General features: G+C 48.1%; 4 protein-coding genes across 4 annotated transcripts; 3 read left to right on the top strand and 1 right to left on the bottom strand.

Moving 5' to 3' along the window:
• The first annotated feature begins 17 nt into the window (after window positions 1–17).
• Window positions 18–4313, top strand: BT62DRAFT_940290 (uncharacterized protein). Its single transcript, XM_043187744.1, has 7 exons — window positions 18–309; window positions 369–1113; window positions 1162–1388; window positions 1446–1500; window positions 1547–1798; window positions 1850–2011; window positions 2063–4313. Exons 1-7 carry the CDS (start codon window positions 236–238, stop codon window positions 4175–4177), a joined length of 3630 nt encoding a protein of 1209 aa, XP_043046523.1. The 5' UTR covers window positions 18–235; the 3' UTR covers window positions 4178–4313.
• A 66-nt stretch (window positions 4314–4379) lies between these two features.
• On the bottom strand, window positions 4380–6697 carry BT62DRAFT_1070712 (uncharacterized protein; the record flags this gene model as incomplete). The annotated part of the gene is made up of 5 exons (XM_043178687.1): window positions 4380–4451; window positions 4501–5314; window positions 5773–5815; window positions 5865–5955; window positions 6578–6697. The coding sequence occupies 4 exons, from the start codon at window positions 6695–6697 to the stop codon at window positions 4876–4878; spliced, it is 693 nt and encodes a 230-aa protein (XP_043046522.1). The 3' UTR covers window positions 4380–4451; window positions 4501–4875.
• Window positions 6698–7107: 410 nt separating this feature from the next.
• Window positions 7108–10480, top strand: BT62DRAFT_880251 (glycoside hydrolase family 3 protein; the record flags this gene model as incomplete). Its single annotated transcript, XM_043182618.1, has 18 exons — window positions 7108–7362; window positions 7459–7530; window positions 7590–7711; window positions 7767–8000; window positions 8053–8177; window positions 8231–8311; window positions 8356–8414; window positions 8467–8578; window positions 8636–8913; window positions 8968–9008; window positions 9062–9089; window positions 9145–9323; window positions 9375–9513; window positions 9560–9741; window positions 9796–9826; window positions 9890–10062; window positions 10120–10186; window positions 10241–10480. The coding sequence occupies 18 exons, from the start codon at window positions 7108–7110 to the stop codon at window positions 10478–10480; spliced, it is 2418 nt and encodes an 805-aa protein (XP_043046521.1).
• A 292-nt stretch (window positions 10481–10772) lies between these two features.
• Window positions 10773–11578, top strand: BT62DRAFT_983869 (Tautomerase/MIF; the record flags this gene model as incomplete). The annotated part of the gene is made up of 6 exons (XM_043189816.1): window positions 10773–10805; window positions 10861–10899; window positions 10955–11065; window positions 11117–11220; window positions 11275–11307; window positions 11359–11578. The coding sequence occupies 6 exons, from the start codon at window positions 10773–10775 to the stop codon at window positions 11396–11398; spliced, it is 360 nt and encodes a 119-aa protein (XP_043046520.1). The 3' UTR covers window positions 11399–11578.
• Between the last annotated feature and the right edge of the window lie 67 nt (window positions 11579–11645).

The raw sequence follows: 11645 nt of genomic DNA, 5'->3' as shown, positions 1-11645 counted from the left end.
TTTCAATTTGATTCCTTTCCGAGTCCTGTCTTGACTTGTCTTAGAGTGTATACGTACGTACTCGTCAGCCAATGCTCCAGCAGTCCAGCATCCATCCATCTAGTGCCTGTCATTAGCATTGTCTTTGAATGCGCGTCGCAGATTCGTTTTCTACCCTATTTCTTGCTCGGGATAACTTCTTCGCTGCTCTCTCTTGAATGTCCTGAGCCTCTACGACGGACAGAACGTATTCACCATGTTCGAATATTTTGTTTTGTTTCTTGCAGCTGTTCGGAGTCTCGGAAGTCGATTCTTTCTTCGGTTTGGGCTGTGAGTGCCTCGAGTTTCCGCGGAAGCTGGTGTCCAGCATCCTGACCCTGTCTACCTAGGCATTGCGCAACCCACCAAATCCGCGTTATTCTCATATCCGGCGTCGTCATAACTTCACTTCTCTACCCAGCACTCGATTTGTACACCTCTACCAAGACCCAGTCTATCCTTGAGACACTTACTGCAATGAAGACTGGTTCGGGCTTCAATGCGCAACAAGATTTGGTGGATATTTGGTCCGGGCATGAGAGCCTTCGTGTAGGAGGCGACTCAGTGTCCCGTGCTAGGTGTGGAGTTGGCCGAACGCTGAGGGTAGAGCGTATCCTTATTCAGAGCCCCCTTCCCGAAGACGACAGTGCCCTCAACCACCAGATTCTCCTATCTACCCTCAAGCTCGAAGACCGTCTTAGCGACCTCATCGGCAGTCGCAAGATTCCATGCTTAAAGCGTTCAGACGGCCGGTGTTTTGTGGTATCTCCCCTTGTCTTCTGGCGTTATGACCAAAACGCTCTACTCTCCGACACCAATATTCTTGACACTTTGAGTCTTTCAAAGAATGTCACCGTCTCGGGCATTCCCATAATGGCTCACATGGTTCTCGCCGGTCGAGATTCTGAAGAGCATCATGTCGGCGGAACCGACTTTGATTTTGCGACATATCTCGCCCTCACTTACTTCTTTCCCGAATCCGACTGTGTGGGGAAATCTGATCATATATCTTGGATACAAACCATAGAAACCGCTAAATCGTCAAATACGGAGATGCATGTACAGACAGAAGAGCCGATTTTGCTGGGTCTAGAGGTATGTTGTTACTCCTTTCTGTCAGTCACAACCTAATACTTCCAACAGTATCATTCAACCCCTTCCAAGAATAAAGGCTCTACGTCGATCTCGGCTTTTCTCTATTTAGCCTATATCAGTTTCGCCATATACGTGTTTTGGTCGATGCGCCAAATGAACACGGTTCATTCTCGGATAGGTGTAATGTTTACGGGTTTAGTGGAAATCACAGTTAGTACAATCACTAGTCTTAGTGTTTGCGCTCTCGTCGGCTTCAAGATTACGATGGTGCCCTGGTAAGTACCTATTTTACAAGCTAATCAAATCGCCCCTGATCTCTGATTTGAATATAGGGAGCTGTTGGCCATTATGATTTTGTTTGCTGGTGCTGAGAATATGTTTAATTTGGTTCGTACATATACCCCTCTGTAGCACTATGTTGATTTGTATCAAGGTGGATGCCGTTGGCAGGACCCATGTTACGTTGTCGGTCAAACAGCGAATTGCCGAAGGACTGAGTTTTGCGGGAACTTCCAATATTCTCAAAGTCGTATCTTACAACACCATCCTTGGAGCTATTGCCTTTTTCGCTGGAGGTGCTATACGCCAGTTCTGCGCATTCGCCATCGTAGTGCTGGTGGCCCATGGCTTCTTGGCGCATACGTTCTTTATTGCAGTGCTTTCCATAGACATGCAACGTCTGGAGGTAAGTATTCAATACTTTAATTAAAGTCCGTCTCAGTTTCCGGTTGTATAGCTTGAAGAACTTTTACGACAAGATCCTGGATTGGTACCCGCTGTTCCGTTCGCGATACCTGACAAAAAGTCCGTAAAACCTCGGTCAAAGTGGCAAAAAGTTGCCAACGTCATTCAGGGCCTATTCAGTGGGCGAGCGAAGAAGAACCTGAGCCTCTTCTTGGTATGAATCTGATTGCATTGCAGTTCAGTCCAAGTCTGACAGTACTCTCAGCTTTTGGCAACGACTGCGACGTTGTATTACGCAACATTGCCATCAGATATGAAAGGAAGCCCTGACGCCTCTATTCATCGGGGAGCACTTACGCGAGTAGACCGTAACATCCACATTTCAGATAACCATGATCCAGTCTGGCATCTTTGGAAAACATTTAATCCAACGGAATCAGCGCTTCACCTTCGAATTGAAAGTCCTACGATCTTGACCCTCCGACCTGATGTTGATGACAGCACCGCCCTCCCTGACCATCCTAAAACACATCGCCTGAAGTTCAGGACGCTCAGGTTGATACTCTGGCTGCTTAAGATCATGGTATTGCCTATAGGCGCTACAACCGTGGCACTTTACGGACTGCTCTTGTACCTTCTAAAGGATGCGGAACTACTTGAAGCCCAAAAGAACCGCCCTGATGTAGAGGAGGAGGCTGTTCCAGCGGAAACCGCTTCTCTTCGAAATCAATTATCGTTCTCCACGCTTCCGCGGACATTCTCCAGCGACGTTGAGCTTATCGCAATCGGTAGAGGCGGTCAAGTCGTCGCATCCGTTGGCGTACAAAATGAGATCGTTTTGTGGAATATAGACACCCAGACTCATTTATCAATCGACGCCACTGATGTGCTGCTAAGGTCGGCGAGCACGTCGTCAAGTGCTTCTGCCATTACGTGTGTAGCAGTTGATGAGAGAGGCGAGCACTGCGCTGTGGGAACCGGTGCAGGAGTCATTGCTGTGTGGACGATCAAGAGAGGTCGAATATGCGCTTTTCCCCACCTTACGATGGCCAGTTCGTCCGCGAGAGTTATTGGAGTCGAATTCAATAACCCGATAGGAAGAAGCGCACCTCATTCTCGTCCCACGTCACCGGTGGACAAAGCTGCCCCGATATCTGTGGTTGCAACGTACGAAAATGGTGTCGTGGCCAAATGGGCGGTCGGCGAGCTACCGACGGTGATGCAGCTTCGCCCGCTCAATCGAGCGAATATGGTCAGTTCCCGTCTTCTCCGAGCGGGACCTTTAGGCTCCCTTTGCGCTGCTTTTTGTTTGGATGATGGTACGCTGGAGATACAAGAGATTGACGAAACAGACAAGATTTTCATGCCTGACTTTTCAGTTCAAGCGGGAAACCCTGCTGATATTATCACAAAGGTAGATGTATGCCGGACAATCATGGAGGACGAAACTCGCACTGTTGTTGGAGCCGTTACCGAGGCGGGAGTCATCTCCCTCTGGGACGGAATGACTGGTGAAATGATCCGCGTCCTCGACGAGGCCTACGGCAAAGTGATCCAACTATGTCTCTCCCCGCTGCCCCGCCATGCATGCCACCATTGCGGTCATCTGTCCCTCGACAGTTTATCCCTCGTGTTCTCTGTCAACCAATTTGTTCATTTCTTCAGAGCCTACCTCAGCGACAATAACGAAACCCGACGATGCTCATGTACACCCACCCGATCACGCAGTAAGCTTTCATTTGATGGTCTTGGCGGGCGTCGCTCCCGAAGCGGGAGCTTCACGTCCCTGAACTCGCCTCAAGATCCACGCTCGAGGCTCTCATCTGCATTTGAGGCTTCATTCCCTGTATCTGCACATGGCATTCATTCGCGGCGCGCATCGGAGAAGGATTCGAGTAAACGTACTTCGGAACTAACCTTACCTGTTGAAGAGTGTGAAACGAATCACATGGTTGGTCCGGCGGAAGGAGTGAGGGGATCGTCGAAGCTTTGGCAGAGTCTGCAGGTTGTGAAGATAGGGGAGACGAGCTGCGAGAGGGGGTGTTGGGGAGTATCGGGATATCGGGTGGTTGGTGTTCGGAGGAGACCACGGACTGTCGGAAGGACGAACAAGGAGGGGATAACGTCGTCCTCCCATGGATTATCGTTGACCACGCTGGATCGCTGGGAAGTATGGACGTTCGAACCTTCGAATTTCGAGGTTCAGGCCTCTGCTCTGTCGATGATTACCGATACCCAGGATATCTTTTCCTTATCTTCGGCGAAGAGCGCATTTCCTCGTCTGCCATTTACACGAGTATCACCTCTAGTCGCCGCACGCTCATACAGCCTAGCTGGGTTTGGCAATACTCTTGGCGTATTTAATTTTCTATCTTCGTAGTCTTCTATCCCTGGATTTTTTCTGTATCGCTGCAGTACATCTATAGAATCTTCATTTCGTGGAATTTCAATGCAAGTATGTATATATCATGTATATATCATGTCATCTACGTTTGTCCGAACTAACGACGTCGAGCAGGAACTCATACTACTTCCTGGACGTTGTCAGTAAGTGAAAATGAAGTGCGCGCTCCAGTTACCTTATGTGATCGGTTCGAATATAAGGCGGCCTGTCAGCGCACAAGCATATCGATTCAGATAGAGTGTCGGTCCGCCTTTTCTTTTTTCAGTTGGTCTCAACTGTAGTCGTACTTATCTGCCCACCACGATATTTTCTCGCTCTATGGACCTGTTTCTCGTTCCCGATAACCCCCTACGAACAGTACTTGTTTCGGCCAGTGGCGTTGCACATTACCAAATGAGCACAACGAAAGTGCACGGACGTCGCAAGTTGTCGCGAATACAGCGGCTGGCAGAGTCAGAGGCGGACAGTGTTGTCGGCGCGATTGAGTGGAAGAACTAGGAGAACCCCACCGTCGCGCGGAATAACAATCTTCGGGGATTGACGGGTAGCGCCGTTCCGGCGACAGATTTCCTGTATTGACGGGGACCATTCAGTTCGTAAGTCGTCGTCGCGACCGGAAACTTTGGAGATTCTAATGATGGCATAGATCTCGATATTTCTTGGGCGATGACCATTCAGAGTACAGATGGAAGATGGTGAAAGGCGTCGGGTGCGTTCTGAGTATTCTTTAATCTTTGTGTCAGCCGTGGTGACTGAATGAACCTCCAGCTGACACGAGTTGGCTCGAATGAGGAGGTTACACGGTAAACGTGCACGTCGACCTCTGGGGCCCTGTACGCTGGTGAACGGAAGTCGCGTCTGCGAATCCAGCCGGGCTGTACACCGGACTTTGACTTGGTGGTGATAACGTTTGTTATAATGGAGACGCAGAGACAAGACCATGCGGGTGATGCCACAACGAGAACCCACAGGGTGAGGGAGGCGGAGATGGGGGATGGGGGGGATGTTGAATGCTGCTTTACCCTTTTTCTTTCCTTGGGTTTACGGGAGTATATGTTAAAAATCCGACGATCACCGAGTCGAAGTTGGCGGGGCGATACTGTCGCCGGAGAACTTGGAGCTTAATAGTAATGAGATGTCAGAATAGTAAGAATGCTGTCTATTCAGAGATCGAAAGTCAGAAGGCCTACGAGCTTCAATTCCAATTACCTTATCATGCAAAGAAGCAAACTTGAATTGAAGTGTGTGGATTGGCATCTCGAACAGTGCTGCCGCTCTGCCATCAAGGGATGCTATTCCCGGTCGTCAGTTATAATGACATTTATGTCATTAACCACCATCCACGACGAGAAATACGTGTCCTTGGACGGATGTCCCCTGGAGTGCAGTCTGAATATCTGTCTCAAGCTGTTGATTTCAACTCTGCCGTCACCCATCTCAAATCCGATTCATAACCCCCAGACTTGCTCGTTCTGTAATCTACCACGAAACAGACGGAAGACAAGTTGTACTTCCGTTGCTCACCGTGCAGATAATTATTTATTCGATCTTAACGTCTCCTTCGTTCGTACCCTCTATCAACTGGAGACACGCGGAAGTTGGGTGTAGGTTGCTCTATCGACGCGGATCGTTAAAGATGCCTCGGTTCTCCATAACCACGTACTTATCCTTAGGATGAAGTCAGGTAATGGAATTTTCGTCTGAAGGGTTGGAAGATGAAGGTCGTCCTTACCAAGTAACACTTTTTTCCGCCCCTACCTTACTTAATGTCGTCAACGAGGCTGTTTGGTCGGAGAACTAATCCACTAATCTGCAGACCTCCAAAGTGTTTTCCATTGAGAAGAAGTTAAAGCAGTTTCGAGGATTTACTCGGAATGAAGGATTTTTTCTTGGATGGAAGTGCTTTACTTACGTCTATCTTATCCAGATTCAAACAATAACAGTTTGAGTTCTTTGAGAAGTGAATTCTAACATATTCTCCAACTATAGTATGGACTTCATCAAGGGTTGTTTCTCTTCCACACTGATATCGTCAGGCTCGTAAAGATGGTTCGTGTCACGTTCTTTAATGGACGAATATCATATAGCACCTGTTTTGCATGCACAGAGTAATGGAAGAAGAAAGATGGAACAACGACCAGTAGATGAACAACTCTGGTGCGCTGCTATACCGCTAGTACAGACCCGCTTTCCCGTTGGCTTCTAGGCAGTTTTATTTGACCGTCGGTATGCTGTTAAATATCAGAGCGATATCTAAATTCTGATTGCGCGTGATTCCACTTTCTGTTCGAACTTTCGTCACTACTAGTAGTGTGGAGAAACCCCAGAAAGGAAAGGAAATTACCAGATCTGAATTGATTTGATCTTCCGCCGCACGCCACAATGGTCATCTGTTCTCTTCCGCTCTTCCGCATCGTGTAAATTCTCCCCCAGAAAATACAGCTCGATCCTCGCACCCCGTTCAGCGCAATGGCACATCTGAAGGGAGGCGCACATTGGTCAGCAGCATCGAGTGATCAGTCATACGTCACAGAACCCAGATCAGGTGGGGCTTGGCCTTAAATCCAAGAGGACGTCCGGGGCGAGCGTGTTTGCACTTCGTTCCTCCTCCCACCATGCCATTCCGACACATTCGTTGGCTGGCCTGCCTCCCGCTCGTCATTGCCCAACTCAATCGGCAGCCTCCAGATCCTGGCGCACCCTCGATCACTACAGCCAATTCTGCCGCGACATCTAGCCTTTTGAGCTCATTGTCTTTGTCGGAATCCGCGATACCAGCATATTCTGTCGTTTCATCGTCGTCAGCTTTTATCAGTAGCAATAGTTCGGCCGTTTCTGCTTCATTTTCTGATGTCACCTCAACCATTTCTGCTGCTACATCAACTTCTTTCGCATCAGACAGTTCGATGTCGGCAGTCTCGTCTGCTTCCGAGTCTTCCGTAACGTCGCTGTCCTCCTCTTCGTACGTTCCTTCAAGTTCTCCAGCCACAACGACTCGCCATTTTGTTCCTATCTCGTCCTATACATTCTCTCCCTTGCCTTCTCCAAGTGCTGGAAGTGGAATACAGACGGATCCTCATACCCCTCCAGTCGTGGGCGCCAACTATGTGCCGGATTATTCTTCTGCATGGACAACTGCGTATACCAAAGCAAAGAACCTTGTGAGTTGCATCTTCATGTGATCGGCGCCTGACAACTATTTGTTATAACGGTCCGTTCCATCCTAATTTATTGAAAATAACTCTTTTTACTGTCAGGTTGCTAGAATGACTTTAGAAGAGAAGGTCAATGTAACAACTGGCATTGGCTGGGCATTAGGTCGCTGTGTGGTGCGTTCTAATATACTTGCACCACTCAGGCTGCGTTATTCTCATTCTTTTCTTCCCAGGGGAATACTCCCGCAATCCCAGCCTATAACTACCCTGGACTGTGCCTTGAAGATTCGCCTCTGGGAGTTCGAGATGCCGACTTTGTGACCTCTTTCCCCACCGGGGTGAATGCTGCCGCGACGTATGCGCATTGAAGCCGGCTTTTTTTAATTCAACATAATTGATGGCATGCCTAGATGGAACCGGCGTCTCATCCGTCTCCGCGGGCTATACATGGGTCTTGAGCACTATGGAAAGGGTGTTAACGTTGCTTTAGGCCCTATGATGAATATCGGCCGGGTCGCCCAAGGCGGTCGCAACTGGGAGGGTTTCGGCGCTGATCCATATCTTTCAGGAGAAACCGCGTACGAAACCGTCCTCGGTTTGCAGGAGGGTGGCATTCAAGCATGTGCCAAACACTTGATCAATAAGTGAGCTGTTTCTAATCCAGTGGCATCTCAATACTGATGATTTATGTCATAGCGAGCAGGAACACAAACGGACCCAGGAAAGTTCTGATGTGGACGACAGAACACAGCACGAAATCTATGCTCACCCTTTCATGAGGAGTGTTATGGCTGGTGTTGCCAGTATGATGTGCAGTTACAGTAAGTCATTATAAAGTCTTGGCTGCGAAAGATTATTAGACATTGATTGATAGACTTGGTCAACGCTACTTATGCATGCGAAAACGACAAGATGATGAACGATATTATCAAAAGGGAGTATGGTTTCCAAGGATGTATGTGCCCGTTCGCCCTTTCTTCACCTTTCTGACTCTTGCAGATATTATGTCCGACTGGCAAGCTACGATGTCGACGATAGCCGCGATCACGGGTCTTGATGTACGATTGATTGGATCATTGTACCAGGCGTATTGACGAGCATCATTTAAAGATGACTATGCCGGGAGACGTGACGTTCGACTCTGGCAACTCCTACTTCGGCGGCAACTTGACGGCGTATGTTTACAATGACACCATACCTGAGACGCGTGTTGATGATATGGGTAAGATAGATGCCTCGCCACCTCCTGACTTTTAGGTTTCTCATCCTACACATCTAGCCACTCGTATTCTTGCTTCATGGCATTTTCTCCACCAGGACGAACCGACTTATCCAGATGTCAACTTTGACGCCTTCCGTCCAGATAACGAAGCTACTAACGCTCATATTGACGTTCAAGACGATCATTACAAGCTTGTTAGAGACGTTGGTGCTGCTAGCACCATTCTTTTGAAGAACGTTGATGGCGCGCTTCCGTTGAAGAAGCCTAGAAGCTTGGTGATAATTGGCACTGATGCTGGTCCAGGAAGAGTCGGTCCAAATGGATTTGCGGATCATGTGGGGATAGTTCCTTACGGTCATTTGTATACACTATTGATATATTTTTTGCAGGGAGGGGACGATGGGACTTTGGCCTCAGGCTGGGGATCAGGGTAAGAACGTACCCGATGATGGTGGAATGATTTTTGCTTATGTTTTCTATCAGAACGGCGAACTTCACCTACCTCATTACTGTAAGATCAAATCTCGGCACGAACTTAAATATATTTGGCTCATGATAATTCGTAGCCTCTGGAAGCAATCCAAGCGAGGGCTCGAAAGGACCGAACCTCTGTTTCATGGGTCCTGGATGATTTTGACCTCCCTCGTGCGGGCAACGATGCCATTAGAAAGTCTGCTGCTCTCGTCTTCATCAACTCTGACTCTGGTGAGGAATACATTACCGTAGATGGAAATGAAGGTGATCGGTATGTGGATTTCATTGATTTATCTAATGAGAGATCGACGAGTTGTTCCAGGAAAAATCTCACGGCGTGGCACGGAGGAGACAACCTGGTTCTTGCGGTAGCTGCTCAGAACAACAATACGATGGTCGTCGTTCACAGCGTCGGTCCCCTAATCATCGAACCCTGGATTGAACATCCGAACGTTACTGCTGTATGAGCTTCTTTGAATGGCTGCTACTTGGCTAAGCGTTTTTCAGGTACTCTGGGCGAGTGCTCCCGGGACGGAATCTGGCAACTCGCTCGTAGATGTGTTGTATGGTGACTGGAACCCTTCTGGACGTCTTCCCTATACCATTGCTAAGAATGCGGATGACTACAACGCCCCCTTGGTAACTGGTGGAACTAGTGAGGATATCCTGAACATTCCGTACATTGAAGGGTCAGCATCCATGCGCTCTCACTATAGCTAACTAAAATCTCATTCATCGCTTAGGCTGCATGTCGATTATCGTCATTTCGATGCTGTACGTTTGCCGATTTTGTTGTCTCCATCCATAATGCTATATTTTAATTCTTTTGGTTAACAGAGACACATCGAACCTCGTTTCGAATTCGGCTTCGGACTCAGCTATACCAACTTTACATATACCGATCTTACGATTGCCAAGATTTCTGGTTCACTCGCGAGCTCCGCAGAGGTGGACGCTTGGGAGCAAGGAAATGCTACGGCCATCGCTGTAGGATCCTCCACAGCCGCGTGGTAAATGTGCACTAGTAGATTGCAACTTGTGTACTCACACCTCACACGCAAATTTAGGCTCCATGAACCTGCGTACAATGTCACGTTCAACATCCAAAACACCGGTCCGGTTTATGGCGGCGACGTGCGTTTCTTACTGATCTCTCCATTTATTGACCTGAAAAGGAATTATGAACAGATACCGCAACTGTACTTGCATCACCCACTGTCTGCTAGAGAACCTCCCTCGATCCTGAGAGGATTCACAAACGTTGAAATCCTGCCTGGAGAGACTGCCGCTGTATCTCTTGCTCTTTCTCGATATGATGTATCTATCTGGGACGTTGAGTTGCAAGGTTGGAGAAGGCCGGACGGCTCGATTGGAGTGACTGTTGGTCGGAGCTCGAGGGACGGGAGGCTCCATGGGAAACTGCCATAGAGATCAAAAGACAGATTCTTTTATTAACCCATGCTTGCTAACTGGACTCTTAGATACCTCCTTTCTTGGACGCTGATTGAAATTAAATATACTTGTGTGTTGTATGGTGAAGACAATGAAATGAAGTCGAGTTATTATATAATATTGCACTAACTAAGATACATTGGTTGGCGTGTTGCACAGGAGCGGGCTAACTTGAACTTCCGAGTCGGCCCGACCGGCGGAACGGCGTCCCGGTAGATGATGATAGCAGTCCGAGACTTGTCTAACCCGCTTTCTCAGAACGATCAGTATGCCTTCTCTCGAACTGAAAACGAATGCTGTTGTAAGAAGACTACCGTCTTGTCTGTGCTTATCCTGATCTCACAATTGTCGCTTAGATCCCTGATCTCAAGGCCTTTGCGCTTGAGTTCTCCAAGGTCAGGTCGTACCGTCCAGAATCCCAATTTGCAGAACTGACTAATTTATCGACAGGAATCAGCTCGCATCCTTGGAAAACCCGAGTCGTACATTACTGTCAGCGTTACGCCTGTTCCCATCATGACCTTCGCTGGGACGACTGATCCTGCTTTCACGTTATTTGTGGTAGGACCGAGCTCCTTTCCCCGCAACGAGTGACTACAACTTTTTTTACAGATCAGTCTCGATAACATCAACCCAGAGAAGAATGAGCAGTATAGCAAAGAGCTGGCTGCTTTCTTGAAGAAGACCCTTTCCTTGTCGCACGACAGGGGATACATGTAAGTCTTACAATCATATAGTCACCTAAGTAGTCCTCACCGTGATTTTCATAGCACGTTCCTGGATCCCGGAAGGGCATACCTGGGGTAAGTCTAGCGAAATGTCCGCGCAGCTGCTGTCTCACCCCGTCTTCACAGCTACCAGAGCACCACCTTTGCTACGATCTTTGGAAAGTAAATGTTGTGAAACGGAGGTTGAAGTTCATACTGAAATTGTATTTGTACAATCGAAATCATTTGTGAAAACGGAATAATGCACCAGAATATTCCGAGGGCCACAGCACGAAATTCTCGTCCTCAGAAATTTCAGGAGAACCAACAAAACCAAAAATTTCGCTTTACAAGAGCAGGGGCCACTACTATACAGACCTAAACTTTCAGACCGTAGCACAATCATGTATGATATGCATTGTGGTTAGTTTCCT

Source organism: Guyanagaster necrorhizus, assembly GCF_019112545.1.
Source record: "Guyanagaster necrorhizus MCA 3950 unplaced genomic scaffold BT62scaffold_1, whole genome shotgun sequence".
NCBI lineage: Eukaryota > Fungi > Basidiomycota > Agaricomycetes > Agaricales > Physalacriaceae > Guyanagaster > Guyanagaster necrorhizus.
The sequence above is the reverse complement of the archived record's forward strand: the minus strand, read 5'-3'. Positions and strand labels throughout refer to the sequence as shown.